This window comes from Dromiciops gliroides, chromosome 1 (genome assembly GCF_019393635.1).
Source record: "Dromiciops gliroides isolate mDroGli1 chromosome 1, mDroGli1.pri, whole genome shotgun sequence".
Classification (NCBI taxonomy): domain Eukaryota; kingdom Metazoa; phylum Chordata; class Mammalia; order Microbiotheria; family Microbiotheriidae; genus Dromiciops; species Dromiciops gliroides.
In genome coordinates, this window is record NC_057861.1 from 615,924,801 (window position 1) to 615,942,050 (window position 17,250).

General features: G+C 35.6%; 1 protein-coding gene and 1 pseudogene across 2 annotated transcripts in view; both read right to left on the reverse strand.

Moving 5' to 3' along the window:
- The window catches only part of TEX10 (testis expressed 10), a 59,036-nt gene extending 52,793 nt beyond the window's left edge, over positions 1 to 6,243 (reverse strand). The window contains exon 1 of one of the 2 annotated variants that reach the window (XM_043979545.1): positions 6,132 to 6,243. In XM_043979545.1, the coding sequence (XP_043835480.1) occupies positions 6,132 to 6,134 (3 nt within the window). In that variant the 5' untranslated portion in view covers positions 6,135 to 6,243. Of the gene's footprint in view, positions 1 to 2,888; positions 3,922 to 6,131 lie in introns of those variants that run through there. The other variant, XM_043979544.1, reaches the window with a different exon arrangement.
- A 495-nt stretch (positions 6,244 to 6,738) lies between these two features.
- Positions 6,739 to 11,796, reverse strand: LOC122752718 (annotated as a pseudogene).
- Positions 11,797 to 17,250: the final 5,454 nt, after the last annotated feature.

A 17,250-nucleotide genomic window follows, 5' to 3' on the forward strand; every position in this document is an offset into this window, starting at 1 on the left:
CTAATTAGCTTTAATATTACAATCCATAATCATACCTGGTAATAGTTCACTGTACTTTTTTTTTTCATTTTAAAGACCAAAAATTTAATTTGCTAAAAATGCTATAATTGTTTCAAGTGAAGTTTTCCAACTAAAGTGAAAAGACCAAAAAGATATATGTGCATAAATAATCTTGTGACCCTCAATTATTTGCCAAGCAATTTTGGGAAAGATCTAAAGCTCAAATCTTTAACATCTATTTTGAACTTGAGGTCAGTGAAACCCTTAAAGCTTCCCAAAGTTGATTTTCTAGGGTTCCTTCCTTACTTATTTGAAGCCTTTCCAACCATTCTGTCTAAGAGGCCTGGAGAGGCCTAGCTAAAGGAAGTGATCAAAAAATCAATTTTTAATAACACATTCTGCCCAACTCTAATGTCTCACTGAGGCAAGTAAATGAGTATAGGCTCTCATGTCAGTACAGCCTAATACCTGGCAGGTTCTGCCATACCGAAAAAGCTTCAAGCACAATCTTAGCAACAGCCAAGTTAAATATGAAGAGGCTCATCAGCAGCAAGCTGACCAGGTGGTGTTAAAATTCTTATAAAAGATATTAATGGAAGAAACAAAAGGAAAAACCAGTACAGCTACCTTCTGATTCTTCAGTGACAGGGGTAATATGGCAAACAGAGATAGATGGTACTAAGAGTTGAGTTTCTAGACTCTTCATTTAACTCTTAGTACTCTAAATGTAGGATCCTTGTCCAATGAACTACTTACTGCCCACTCTAATAGAGGAACTGAATTTTAGCAGCCTTCAGAGGCTTGAGGCTTTAAAAGCCTTTAGCTTCAAGGGCTTTAAAAATGACTTTAAGAAAATAAAAGTTGAAGCTAAATGGAAGGATAGCTCACAGGTTCACCTCAGAGAATCAAATATTATTACATGACCAAAGGCACAAAAAACCCTCATTTCATAAGACACTTGGGTCATATCATTGGAATACTCATAAAAAAAATCTTCAAAAGATCATCCAAAAGATACCAGCAGCTTATGCATTAACATCTCTTGCAGAGGATGAGTAGGTAAGGAAATTCTATGATGGAGGGTAGGTATAGTGTGAAAAGGGCTAAACTTGCAATCAAAGTACCAGGATTTTGATAATGGCTCTTACCTGTGTCACCTCAGGCAGCTCACAATCTCTCTGGGTCTCAGTTTCCTCCTCATCTATAAGATGAGAGGGTTGGCCTACATGACTTTTAAGGGCCCTTCCACTTCTTAATCAAAAATCCTCATTTATGAACTTTTAAAAAACTCTCCAAATTAAATTAACACATACTTTAAAACATGGTGACTTTAATGAAAAGGTAAAAATAGAAGAACATGATGAAAAATGTAAGAAAGCATGGTTCAGAATTATGAAATTAAAAACCCCAAAGCATATAACTAGAGACCTTGTAACTTTATATTATGAATACTTTCTTCAAGAAGAATGAGATGTTGGATACAGTTAGTGTCAAATAGCATTTGCCTCCAAAAGGCAAAATTATCGTTTGACAGGAAATGTGGGAGTCATTTCCAAATCACCTCCACCAGCATAGTCAGAAATCATTGATTTGTGATAGGAAAGACCTAAGCATATGGTAATTTAGAAGAATTTTTAAAAGATGTAACATGAAACAAAGACAATACCAGCCTGCCCAAATTAACCAAGCTGCTGAAATCTCCCAAAAGACAGAAACTGATTTAAAAAACCAGATATTCACATAGACTATTACCATTTATATTAAGGAACTTTAACGAATATAAATCAAGGAAGAAAAATACTCTAGTCTTTAACTTCAACTATCATGCTAAACATAGAAAGATGGCAGTCAAAAGCAACACCAATTTAGAATATCAAGTTATCTGCAAAATTTTGTGGAATGGATGGTAGAACAGAATGAATATCATTTCATAAAGCAACAAAGAAAAAGTAGAGGGTAAAGTATGTTGATAGAACTCTTGATGAGAGACCCAAATATGCCAGATTGACCAAGGGGTCAAACATAAGAACAATGAATAAACAAAAAACATAAAAGCTTTGTTAAGATCTCTGTAACAAACTCTTTGTCCCATCAATGACAGTGAATCTAACATTTCTGAATTACAAAAATTAAAGTCATCATATTGCTACATAAAAAACAGAAACAACACTAAAGATAATAAAGAATAAATATACAAAGAAGAAGTCCATTCTTGAAACAACAAGGTTTTGAGAGGGAGCGATCATTTCTCAACATATTTGAAAGTGGGGAAGCATCAAAGGCCTAGGAAAAATAGACGCACTGGATGTGGACTCAAAGTTAAGACTGGGTTGAAACTATGGATACTGCTACCTCTGTTACCTTGAGCAAATCACTTAGGCTTTCTTTCTAAGCCTTAGTTTCTGCAAAATCAGAGAACTGAACTAGATAACCTCCAAAGTCCCATGCAAATCTAAACCTATGAATTTACAACAAATGAGGTGACCAAGAAAACAGCAATTAACTGTTAATCTCCATGTACCTTCTTTTCCATGTCTTCTGAATCTTTATGAGAATATCCATGTATGAATCAAGGAGATGTTTTGATTAAGGTTTTAAAAAGACAACAGACAGGCTTTTTGCAAATGATATTCTAAAGCAGCCCTTTACAGACGTACAACTGATTATAAAATGCAGAGAATATAAGACCCCATATTATTTACCATCTGTTGACCATAGAAAAGAATTTGATTCAGGAGAGCAAAATCCTGCCTTAATAGGCTCTCCCATGTTGCCTCCCAAGTTTAGCAAAACCATACAAGATTCCTTGAAAGATGTAACAAATAATAACTGATAACCCCTGATGATTAATTTTGCATGAGGCATAAAAGAGGGAGACATATGCTCACCAAAGGTATTTGCCACCACCATGGAGGATGTCCGGGATAAAGTCCAAATTGAAAAGAAATTCCTCTGTGCATGCTGAGGTCCTCCAGCTGCAATCAGCACAATGTCATCTGGAAACAGGAGCCTCAAGCCCCATAGCACTGCAGAGCTTCCTAAATGAGATCCATAATCACTCAAAAAAGCTGGGCCTAACCATCCACACAAGAAAAACTAAGTGGAAGAAGATGAGATGTGCAGTTTGAGGAACGACCCAGAAAAACTGGTCTTTAGGTCAGTACTATATCCTGGACAGACGCTGTTGATGAACAATGAACACAGAATTAAAACAACGGGAACCAAAAAAGCTGGATTGGATTTGGGACATTGTATCAGACACTTTTTATGATCCTAACCTTCTCCTTGAAATAATGATCCATATTTTTTAACATCTATATTCTTCCAGTGATGCTTCTGATTATGGATCATGAAATACTAATCTGCAAAGATTACAGGTCATGTTAAAGCAATAGTGGGACATTATGAATATATATTACCAATAAAGAGCTGTACTGGAAAAGTAACATTAAGGATTGCATTATAAAGATACATACCCTTAAAATGAGGTAGTCTGGTTATGTTCCAAAAGTGTCAGATAAAACAGGCAATCCAAATCATGTTTATCAATGTTATCTATGTAAGGAGTGAAAGATGGGGGCAGGGGAGTGTCAGGGAAAGAAACATAGATTTACAGGATAAGGTGTGGATGGGCTGCAACCTGTTACAATCAAGTATCTACATAAACGAGAACACAGATATGCTAAAATAGGATTTGTATATACCAGATACTTCAGATACAGATAATTTCATACATTTTTTCCCTTTTGAAATAAGGATGTCCATCTTATAAAGCAACAAGGTATAGAGGAAAGAACACTAGTCAGATTACCGAAGTTCAAATCCCACTTCTGATGCTCACCATTGTTGCTACCCAAGCAAGTCACAACCTCCCTGGGCCTTTCCTCATCAGTAAAATGAACAGTTACATGATTCGTATGAATGAAGGGGTGAAGTATATTAGCAACAAGAGGAGGAGGAAAACAGGCTCAGTCATTTAATTTCTTTAAATAGCCAATTTGGGAATCTTTGTTTGGACTACACATTTGACCATATGTCTTGAAATAGGGATTGTTTTCTCTTGCTATTTCAGTGAGGGGAAGGAGGAAGGGGGAAAAATGATTTTTTATTGATTGAAAAAATAAAATGTAATTATATTTAAAAAAAATAAAATGAAGGGGTTATACTGGATGATCTCTATTATTCTAACTCTTAACCCATGATTTTCTGAAGCTATTATCACCTAGTCCTACTAAGAGTTGGGGGGGGGGGAGGGGAGTTCAGAAAATAAAGATTTTCCAGTGCCCCTTTCCACACAGTATTTCCATAGTTTTAGTTATGTGTTTTTCCCTTTAGATCAGCTTACACATTTCCATACTCACTGTCTGATATTAAGCCTAGGTTACTAAATACTCCATCAAGATTTTTATTTTCCAGTGCTTCACTGACATTAGTCATTACTGGATTTTCCCTTTAAGTATTTTTCCTGAAATTAAGAGAGCTCCCCTTTTACATGGTCTCAGTCTTGATTTGAGACTCAGATAACAACTGGTGTTCATTCCTGAACCAAAAAACCCCCTACTTTTCAATAGTGGAATTTTGTTATTGTGAGTATGTGTTCTTCCACTGTAAGATAAAACTGCTCTAACTTAATAAATTACTTTCAAGGGTTGCTGTGGCCAACTCATAATCTCATTAACAGAACTGCCATAGAAATTTATTAAAAACAGCTAAATACAGGAGGCTTTAAGAAAAAAAACAAACACTTAACTTTTGTATATACCTTAAAAAAAAAAGGTACACTTTGAAACCTTTTGCACTCATGTTTAAGTACTGTCAATTGTAATTTACTATAGCAAGGGCATAATCTAGAGGCTGACTAAAATGTGTGTCAAACTCACCCCACATTTCATTTTGTGATAAAAAGCCTGTCCCAGGGTATATGTATAGCTCCTGGGCTTTAATTATAGGATCAAAGTCTTAACCAGTCTTCTCTGCTACCAGTTATAGGTGCTTCAGCTTTAAAAATCACTCTCCTTTATCTGCCCTCTGACAGTTTACAACTCAGCTCTTACTGCTTCTTTCCCCCAGCACCACTCACAGAAGCAAAAAACAAAAACTACATAGGCTATTTCTACAATCATAGCAGAAAAGTTTCCATGACCAAATTATCTTCAATCAGGAAACTATCTTCTATTTAATTCTTAAAAAAATCAAACATCACAACTCCATCAGCTTTCTAGGTAGAAGCTGCTACTGATATATAATTATGTAATATTAAGGAGATTATAGCACTTCTCTTCAGAAGGAAACAGACTAATAGGAAAGTTTTGAAAGTAACATATAGAATTTATTATACATATTATATGTATAGATGCATTTTTTAAACGCAAAGTAGTATGAAATGGAATTTAGCACTTCACAGAGGAACCCCCTTTGTATGCTGCTATGTATATAGAAATGCTCTTTTTTGGTGATCGAGTTCAGAATAAATTTTCTTCCAAAAAGAAATACACAGAAATTTTCAAAAATAAAATAACATATAGTACTTCTCTTACACTTACTCTATCAATAGCTAGAAGCTCCTCTATTTTGGAGAGATTATCTAGAGCTGCCTTATGAAAATATTTTAAAAGAAATGAACACACCTCATCCTGAATATCAATTTAGTCTCATGACAACTGAGGAATGGCTCGAGTCTTGAAACCTTATCCTGATACTATTTATGCCTAATTCTCAGCACTTCCACCCTAAAAGCCTAACCAAGAGTCCTATACTTCAGAATTTTTTTTTGTCCCTATGCAAAGTATTCATAAACCAGCTGGGTCATACATGAACTAGCATGTATTTTCCAATATACAATAACAAATACTTCAAACAACACAAGAAAATTAAAAGGAAACCAACCTTTTGTTTTAGTAAACTTCAAAAAACTTCATGAGAACTCTTAGCAAGTATCAAGGACCAATTAAATTTGATAAAGCTGAGACATGTACCTTTTCAAAATAATTCCCCCTAATCAAGTTTTTGTAGAAATTACAAAATGGCATCCTCTGAGTATAATTTAATAATGGTATACAATAATTTAAGAAAGATTTTCTTCATATCCATAAGAGTGTCACAGATAACATGTAATTTTCTTTTTTTCCTTCCATTTTATATGTATCATCATGTTGCCTAGAGAGTTTCAACAACAGGGGAAATAATACTAAGTACTTGCTCCTAAGCTGATGAGATTCTGATCTGAAGATTCATAAGGGAAGTAGGCACAACTCTGAAGGTGCAGCCTTCCAATCAGCATTCGATTTAGTAATGGAATTATTATTTCAATGAATCCTTTCAACTTTTTCAGCCGATGAGAAGCTCTCATCCATACACCCCATTACTCACCAACTAGGTATTAAACCAGAAAGGAAAATGAAGAGAGACATTAAAATGACTTTTAAGTTCAACCCCTTAGATGATTCAAAGCAGTTTTAAATAACATGAAGTGAACCAATGCTAAATGTCTCCATCTAGTATCATACAAAATACTAGTAACAAAGTACTATAACAATAATAAATAGAGCCCATAGAGTTAATTTTTAAATTATTACTTCAAGACAGTGTTTCCCTGACAATAAAACTACCTCTAATTTACTCCTTCCACAAAATCAAATTACGATTAACTATGGAAGACATGACTTCTATCAGCCATCAATGATCAACAACTATAGGGCAACATAAGATAACTTAGTGTGGACATAACCGAAATCTCTCTTACCGTAGCCTGAACTGTGAATGGATATTTGGCTGTGAACCCCCATTTTCGTAAACCTGGATGTGCTGATGGTCATTGGCATGTTCCTTCCAGTTGATACATATGGAATTCCTAGTAGCATAGGGGTTGTCTTTTTGTTCCTGAAGTCGATCACCAGATTCTTCCCAACCTAGTGGATCCATAGTCAAGGCCTGAAGAATTTACTGAGCCTCACTAATACACTCAGCCTCCACTGCTGAGAAGTGAGTTTCCGATTAGGATTAACAGACAATAGCCAGGATTGGGGTCTGTCTCTATTTTTCAGTCCTTTAGAAGTGGTTGCTGATGAGAAATAAGTTCTACAAAATTCTTTAGCAATACACTGCTGCGGCCAGTAACAAGAGCTGGGTACTCTTCCAGCAGAATATCCAAGACTTTTAAAGAGTCTTTCCTGAATTCCTTCAGTAAATATGAGTCATGGCACTAGAGAGATGGGGCAACATACTAAAGGAAAAAATGGAGTTATTTGTTCAGGTCGTATTTTTGGAGCCAAGAACTGAAGAAGGCAGACTGCTGCTGCTCTTACATTAGGATCTTTGTCTGTAAACACTGCAGTTACTTCACTTAATATGTTTGAAAGGTGTGCCTCAATTGTGAACGGGTACTGAGACAAAAGGTCTTTGAGCCCAAGAAGAGCACTTTGCTTAACTCCAGCATTGTAGTGGTGCATCTGTGACAGGAGGTCCTATAAATATAAATACAGTTATATGTGTGTGTATTATGTACATCTATATGAATATATGTGAAAATATTAAATTCATGGCTACAATTCCCTCAGCTCTCCAAAAATGTAGGCTTATTCAGTTCCACAAGGAATTTAGTAAGTATTTAATTGGATTAGTAAACAACTTAAATTATAATATTAAGTACTTAAAAGAACTTGGGGTACTCTGTTTGGCTGGGAATCCTCATTTTCATAAACCTGGATACGATGATACATATGGAATGCTAGTAGCATAGGGATTGTCTCTTTGTTCTTGAAGTTGGCCACCAGATTCTCCCAACCTAGTGGATTCCTATATCAAAACCTGAGAGAAATTATAAACCTCACTAATACGTTCAGCCTCCACTGCTGAGAAATCTTTGATTAGGATTAACAGAGTATTCAGGATGCTTTTTTCCCCCTTTTTAAATTAAAAAAAAAAAAGTCTAACTTTCCCATTAATTGAACTTTTCACACATGCAGATAAAATCTTATTATAATACAAATATTTAAATCCCCTATATCACCAGAAATAGTGATATATAGATCACCAGATAGTCCCACAGAATGATATTTTTCACTTGATTACTATATTGTCCTAAATTGATATGCTATTTCTGTTCTTTTAATAGTAATCAATTATAATAAATGACTCGAAGTAAAGACAAAAAGAATGAGAGGCCAAAAACGTACTTGAATACTCTTTTATTCAACATTTAAGTATCAATTCTTCATTTTCCCTAAATCATTCTCAAACTTCAACATAAAATGCCCCAAAATGCCCAAACCATGCTTTCAACAAAAAAATAAGCTGAAAGCTAAGAAATGCAAAAGGAAAACAAATTGTGAATTATCTCCCCCCCACACACACTTTTTCTACTGGATTTGAAAAGGTTCCTGTTATATATTAATTTTTTGGAGGATTAATTCATATCAGGTCTTGTAGAATGGAAGGTTTTGAATAGAATTCCATCATCAAAACCTGGATAAGTCATGAAGTTCATTATATTTTTGCAATGAAAAAACAAACAAGCTCACTCTTCTCCTAAACTTTCAAAAATCAAGTCTAAATAACAAACTATAAATGCCCCTGCAAGTCTCTTGAACTTGAGAAATATATGTGTGTGTGTATGTATGTATACATACACACGCATGAGCCTCACTAATACATATAGGTCTCTACTCATTTACAAATGAGCAAATAGGATCAATCCACAAAGATTTAGGGCTTAAAATTTTTTAAAGCTTCCAGTGTCAAGAACAATGAATTTTAAATCAAGAGAGTAATATTTTTAAAGTGTCTTCAAAGTTATTGTTTTAGTTTCCATGTTTTTAAAATTTTAAATACTGGTCTACAGCTTCAATCTATATTCAGACAAGTCTTACATTTATTTAAAAGTCTGGTTTCTGTATGTGAATGCACATCTGTGCACATTATAGATATATATATAGTAATAATACTCCAATAAATTTAATAATAGTATGATAAAGCAATATGTATAAAAAATCAGCTAAATTTTAAGGCTAAAATATCAAAGTGAACTATGCCCTCAAACTTTTGATTTATTTATTTTTGCTGTACACCTAAATTCAGAAATGATCTGCTAATTCCTTGACATCCTAGCCATCCCAAGAAGAAAAAGAACAAAACTTCCATGGCTTCACACCCTAGAAATACTTTATTATTTGTTGCAGTTTTTTGTTTTAAAATATTTTGCTATATACTTGTTAAATAATGACAAAAATCAATAAAATGTACACAGAAAGCCAAGAAGCCAAGCCAATAGTCTTGCCAAGGCACCAATCCTGAACCTATTCTCTACCAGTACACCTTAAAAAGAACTCTCTTTAACATGTACATCACTTCCAGTACACTAATCCTGACTCAGGATACAGAATGTTTGAGTGATTAAGTTCCCCAGAGTTTAAGAGTAAAGGAATGATAAAAATGGTTTAGATGTTGGGGAGAATTGTATGTCTTTATTTGCCTAGAGATAGTTGGAAGTTGAGTATAAAGGGGGTGAGACTATGTTCTGGGACTGTAGAAGGAACTATACATTCAGTTATGTAATTTCTGGGATTGGGGAGGGGAAGCACTTTCTGTATAGAGCCACAGTGACGTTATGGGTACACTTACTGTAATACATTAACATGAGAATTAAGGGAAAACACACAAGAAATGAAAAGATTTTATTCTAAATCTTTTAAGAGTGATTCGAGAATAAGTATAATTATCTCATTTGATACTACAATTCAAAGGAAAAATAATATAAACATAAAAAAGTAATCTCTTTATAATAATACAAATTGAGTAGAATTTCAACACATGCTATTACTGCACTGTTTAGCAAAATCTCATTTTTATCCTCTTATCCACTTCTCTCCCAACTCTTGTAATGTAGCTCCTGACCTTCACCATACTACTCTATCTAAACTTTCCTCTCTAATGACCTCTAAATAATCAAACCAAATGAATCCCCCCCCCCCAATTTTTATCCTCATTCCTTTCTGTGCAATTAACACAGTTGACTATGTTCACTCTGTTGGATACTCTCTCTTCCTTGGCCCTAGATACACACACAGTTCTTATTTACCACATCTTTAAATTCTTTCCCTAGACTATCTTCCTGCTCCTTTTATATGGGTCTTCCCCAACTACATGCGCCTGTTCCTTTTTTTTTCCTTCTCTTTCCCTACAATCTCGTTCCATGGCATAGCTCCAAATACGTATTTCTGATTTCTCTTCTAGACTTAGTCTGCATCTCCAGATGACTAAAGTAACCTCTCTACTTGGATGTCCATATGAGGACCTCAAATCCAGGCTTAAGAGCTTTCTCTCCCCTTTCTCCCTTCTGACCTTCACTATTTCTGTTTATGTCACTATCATTCCTTTGGTTCCCTATGCTCTCATAGGTTGAGGTCATTAATAATTCCTCCTTTTCCCTGATTTCTCAAATCCAGTAAGTTACCAAACACATATAGGGTAGGCCAAAAATCAGGAAGGAGTTTTGTTATTTAGTAACTGCTTTATTTTTTTTTTGTTTTTAATTTACAATACCAAACATCACATACAATGTGTGTGTGTGTGTGTGTGTGTATACGAAACAAATTTACATTACGTGTGGAAAAAATCAAATCTGGTAAATGGCCAAAAAATAAGGAAAAAATAATTTTCAAAGTTATTAAATATCGTGACTTTTGTCCACATTGTATATTAGTATATTAAGGTTTGTAAAATGCTTTCCCCACAATAACACTGTGAGAGGTAGTACAAAGATTAGTCTTTTCCATTTTACAGGTGAGAAACTAAAAATCCAAAAGTGAGTTGACCATGATGATCAAATACCTAAGAAGGGTCTGAGGTAGGATTCAATACCAGGTCTGTTCACTTCAAGTCCAACATTCTTTCCACTATTTCATAACACATCTCTACCAAGCACTGTTTTTTTCTACCAACATCAGGTATACCATTCCTGTTTTCATCACCCTGATAGAGGTCCTCATCATCTTACTAGACTGTTAATAATTACTTACTAATGACTTTTCACTTGTAATCCATCTCTACTCCTATCCCCTTTTCAAAATGCTACCAGCATAATCTCTCTTAAATATAAACAGTAATGTTCACTTTCTCCTCAGTTCAACAATCTTCAAAAGCTCCCTATTGCTTCAAACTCCTATGATTTTGCAATTAAGACACTCCATAATCTGGCATCATCCTACCTAAAAGTATGAATAAGGCTCCCTTTCCTCAAGAAATAAAAGACAAGCTCCACAAATGAAAAGTACAATACAAGACAGTAATACTATAGATGGTATAAGGTAATATATGGTTAATTGTCAAATGAATAGTATGGACATTAAGTGCTTTGAGTTTAGAGGTAGGAGAGACCACTGGACTAAAAGTGGTCTGAAACAATATAGTGGAAGAGGTAAGGAAACGGCAGCAGGGTACAAAAGAAAGAAGACAGGCCCCTCAAACCAGAAAACAGAGACACTAATCTGGCCTATCAACCAATCATTTTGTGACAGTCCTCTTCTTAGTCATACTAAAATGAACAAAAACACTTTTCGTTAAAAAAACAAACAAAAAACCTGTTTAAATAATAGTAAAAAATCTTTTATCTACCAAATACCATAGTGTACCTTTATGTTAAGTTTTCTGTTATTAGTTGGGAGTGTTTCATCCTCTTTGAGTTGCGTAGGAAGGCATATTGTTTTTGTTTTAAAGTTTGTATCTGTAGCATTTTCTACTTTAGGCTTCTTTCTTCAACCTTTCCAGTTTCACCTTTTGAAAATCATCTTGGTGTTTCCTTTTTTTTAGTCATTCTTGAATCCTAAAATTAGAAGGATTATTTCAAAAACAGAATAAGAATAATGAATTCAAAGAACTGCATGGTTCAGCTGCTTATATTACTATTTTAACATTTAACAGCCCTGAGGACAAGGAAAATGCAAGTATGCCATATTAACAAAACACTGGGGTGAAAAATCCTCTTCGCAAAATTCAACAAAATGGTCTTTGTAGTTGGGGGGAAAGAGGGTGGAGGTGGGAAGCCCAGAAGAGGAGAGGGGGTTAATCAAAAATATCCTAGATCCACCCAGTCTTCTCTTTTCATCCCACCCCCAAATATAACCAGTTTAGAGTTTGTACAGCAACAAGTCACTCACTCAAACACCAACTCCAATTATTCAAAGTCAACAGTTACTACTTAAAAGCTCCCCTCATGGAGCTCACAACCTTAAGTAATGTGACAATGACACAAACATAACTATAATATAAAAACTATTTCTAATTCATGCATGTGCATTAAGTATATAAACCTGTTTTTGTAAACATCAACTGGCTACCTATTCCTGGAGTCCAGGAACCTGGGAAAAATGATCCTTGAGTGCAGTGAAAACATTTTTCCGTATTTCAAACCTTGATGATTTCCCAGGGAAGGATTGGGTTTTGGAGTAAATCAAACTCGACCGACCACTTCCCCTCTCTTCTTTTGTGTCTTTAGGCATCAGACAACAAATACACTACCAATTTTAAAAAGAGGTTGTGTTTGGCTTCCTTAAGAGTACAATAGTTACTTTTGTACTACAAATTAATTATACATTTTGTAAATTAACAGCCTCAAATTGGAGCCCCCTTCCCTCCCAATGTGATATGGGTTATTCCCACATACAGTTGAACTGGGTAGTAACTGGTAGATTTAAACAGCTGACACTTATCAAAAATAGAGACTTAAAATCATTCAATTGAAAAATATAATATAATGAATTTCTCACAGAATTACAATAACTCTCGCTTTCATTAAAAAAAAAGTTACTAGACCAATGCCAACTTTAAATTTACACAGCATAGATAAAGAGTAAACTGCACATTGCAGAAACAAGATTTATAAGAATTAAAGAAAACTGGCCCCAAATCTTCCCTTCAAAATCAGAGGCTGCTAAGAGGTCAAGGGCTTGAGGTGTTGTACAGTCATTTCAGTCACATCCAAACTCTTCACACCCCTACTTTGGGGTTTTCTTGGCAAAGATACTGAGTGGTTTGCAATTCCTTCTCCACTCATTTTACCAGATAAGGAACTGTGGCAAAGAGGGTTAAGTGAGTTGCCCAGGTCATACAGCTGTAATTGTCTGAGGTCGCATTTAAACACAGGTCCTCCCGACTCCAGGGCTGGTGCCTCTATCCACCAAGCCACCTAGCTGCCCTTTAGGGGCTTGCAAGTTAAATAAAAAAAGCAAATAGCTTTTCTTCGGGGACAACAAAATACAAAACAGGGAGGAAAAAAGGTTATAAAGCCCAGAATTCCCATTAATGCTTAACATAGGATGATATGTCTTAGGGATGCCACCTTTTGCATATAACTGTAGCCCCAGGATTCATACCAATCATTCTGAGCAATGCACCAACTCATGTTTTTGAGGTAATGGCAAATCCTAAAAGGGATTGTTAGGTCCTCTTTGAAATTTGCCCTTCCTTTGGTTCACTATCCCCAGCAATATATTGGTGTTGTTACTTAGATATCACATGGCAGTAGCAACTACTAGAGCAACTCTTTCATTATATAGATAAGAAAACTGAGACCTAGCAAGCTTAAATGGTGTTTCCAAAATGAGGGGTAGGACTCAATTAGGACTAGGCAACCTCCAAATATTTTTACTACATTAAGTTCCTTGGGCATAAGAGGGCTTGGAACTAACACCCTTCATAACTACCCTCCTGATATATGATATATGTGAAATCTAGTGATTAACTTTTTTTTTTACAATCACTTTTTTTTTTAGTGAGGGCAATTGGGGTTAAGTGACTTGCCCAGGGTCACACAGCTAGTAAGTGTCAAGTGTCCTGAGGCCAGATTTGAACTCAGGTCCTCCTGACTCCAGGGCCAGTGCTCTATCCACTGCGCCACCTAGCTGCCCCCCAGTGATTAACTTTTTCAAACAAATAAAACAGTATCAAGTCTTAGAATAAAGGAGAAGAAAAATTAAGCACAATGTACTAATACTATCTAATACCTTAAAACTAGTATATTTTAACACTATCAAACTCACTTATTCATGATGGTTTTTTAAAAAATTTCTAGTTCCAACGTTATAACTGGAGACTATAGAAATTACTTGGATAAGTCTGCATTTATCCTAAAGATGGTGCTATTACTCAAAACATTTTTGAAGGTTCTCGAAGTTATTTCTTCAGAGACAAGTGGAATCAACAAAAGAAAGTTTCATTAAGTTAGGGTTATCCCCTTTCTCCCAATACTCAATTATGACATCATCACCATCTGATAAAGGATTCCCAAATGATCTATTCTAACTGCATATAAGAATTCTCTCCACAAATGAAAGTTGAATAACTAACCCTCTGCTTAAATTTAACACTATCCCTAATAAGGTAGCCCAATCCATTTTCAGACACTCTTGCTTTTCCTAATGTTGAGCTGAAACCTTCTTATGACTTCTCTCTCTCTCTCTCTCTCTCTCTCTCTCTCTCTCTCTCTCTCTCTCTCTCACACACACACACACACACACACACTCACTCAAGCGTGCATGCACATCTACACACACTGTTCCATTAGAGACCTGTTCTCAGCTGAACCCTATGATCCAAAAAAAATCAATTACTAATGGAATAAATCATGTCAGGAATCTTCATACTATTTTACTTCCAAGATTTAAGGCAGCAGAGTTCAGATCAGGTAGGGTAACACACACAACGTATCCTTACAGAAACAGAATCTTAGAATCTCAAAGTTGGAAGAGCCTCTGAGGCTAATCCAACTACTACCTGAAAGAAACATAATTCCTATCTATAACATGCAAGACAAGCAATCATTTAGCACCCAGGTGAACATCTTGTGAGGCAGCTCTTTAGCTGTAGACATGACCCAACCCATTGCTGGACATCTAATTGTCATAAATTGCTTCCTTACAATGAGGTTAAATCTGCTTCCTTCTAAGTCCTAGGCTCTGTTTCCAATTCTGCCCTCAAAATACAATAAATCTAATCTCCTTTCCATGTGACAGGCCTTCAAGTATATGAAGAAAATAGTCATACCTCCCAAGTATTTTCTTCCCTAGAATAAAAAATCCCAGGCTTAAAAAATTAAAACCAAGAAGGGTAAAAAAAAAAAAATAGCAGCTTTACACCTTCTGCATTAGTGATGGTACTGAGGTAAAAAGGACAGTGAGCCAAATTTTGTAAACATCAGTGCTTTTAAAGACAGAAGGCCTAAATAAATGTTTGTTGAATTTTGAACTGAATAGAAGAGAAAATTAAATATATGAAGACCCTGAAGTTAAAGTAGCTCCAACTCAAATGAATCGTGGCTATTTGGAGGACTTCAGGGCTTTAAGAATGTTTTATGCATATTCAATACTCAAGTATTCATTCACTAAGGACCTACAATGGGCTTAAAATAATGCTAAAACTGAATAAGGGAATAGAAAGAAATAGGAGACAAATGTCCTCAGGAACCTCAAAGATCATCTGGATAGAAAAGTTTCAGAAGACTGGGGATAGGTCCCTAGGCAAAGAAGAGAGTGGGGAATTCCAGGAAGAACCCCATATGAGCACGGATATGAAGAAAGGAAAATATATAAAACAGATATAAAAGATAAAAACAGTAATTTAAGTTTGAGTAGAGCAAAAAAATAAGTTCAGATAGGTAGGAGATCAAATCATAGAGGGCCCTAAATGCTGATGAATTTATGTGACAGATAAAAGTCATTGCATGTTCTCGAGCAGACAAACAGCAACAGAGTATAAGTAGGATTTAAGAAAAAAGAGACTGGGGAAGAAAGGGTGAGTGGGGAGGACAAGACTAGAATCTAATCTGGGAGACCAACTAGGTAGTTATTAGAAGTCATACCTATTAGTAGAGTTGAGAACTGATCCCACTATTTTGGAGAATACTCCTTTGACCCCAACAATACCACTAAGTCTGTATCCAAAAGAGATCAAAGAAAAAGGAAAAAGACCTATATGTACAAAAAGTATTTATAGCATCTCTTTTTCTGATGGTAAACAATCAGAAATTGAGAGGAAGGCCATCAATAGGGGAATGGCTGAACAAGTTGTGGGTGATGGAATACTATTATGCTATAAGAAATGGACAAGCAGGATGGTTTCAAAAAACCCTGGGAAGACTTATATAAACTGATGCAAGATGAAATGAGCAGAACCAGAAGAATACTGTACACAGTAACAATATTGCGACAATGATCAACTGTGAAAGACTTAGCTACTTTGATCAATAAATGATCTAAGATAATTCCAAAGGATTCATGATAAAAAATCCACCTCCATAGAGAGAACTAACAGTGTAGAACGGATGCATATTTTCCATTTTCTTTACTTTTTATTACTTTTTTTTCTTTTTTTTTGGGGGGGGGGGTGTGAGGCAATTGGGTTAAGTGACTTGGCCACGATCACACAGCCAGTGTTAAGTGTCTGGGGGCAGATTTGAACTCAGGTCCTCCTGACTCCAGAGCCAGTACTCTATCCACTGCACCACCTAGTTGCCCCTTTATTGCTTTTTTTTAAAAAACAACATGACTAATATGGAAATGTTTTGCATGACTTCACATGTATGTATAATGGATATCATACTGTTTGCCTTCTCAATAGGTGGGAGAGGGCCTGGAGAGAATCTGGAACTCCAAATTTTAAAAATGAATGTTAAAAACATATTTTAAACACAGACACACGCACACGCACGGCACAACCTAGGTGTTATAGATAGATCTGGACCAGAATGGCAGCAATGAAAACAGAGAAGGAATAGTTATGAAAGACATTAAGGAATAGAGAAGACTTAATGACCAAGAAAACATAAGCAATGTAGTTAAGGGTTTCAAGCTGGTTTTCCTTGCTTTCTCTCTGAAATTGTCAGGTCATTTTTCAGTCATGTCCAACTCTGTGACCCCATTTGGCGTTTTGTTGGCAAAGATATTGGAATAGTCTGCCATTTCCTTCTCCAGTGGAGATGAGAAATTGAAGCAAACAGGGTTAGTGACTTGGTCACACAGCTAGGAAGTTGTCTGAAACCAGATTTAAACTCGGATCTTCCTAATTCCAGACCTGGCACTTTATCCACTGCACACCTAGCTGCCCTTCTGAAGTTTAGGACTGGGTATTTTGGTTTTGCTTTCATCCCTCAATCATCAAAACTATGCAAACAAAATCCTTAATAGTCCTGTCTGTGAGAGAATAGATGAGGCAGCTAGGTGGCAAAGTGGATAAAGCACCAGCCCGGGATGCAGGAGGACC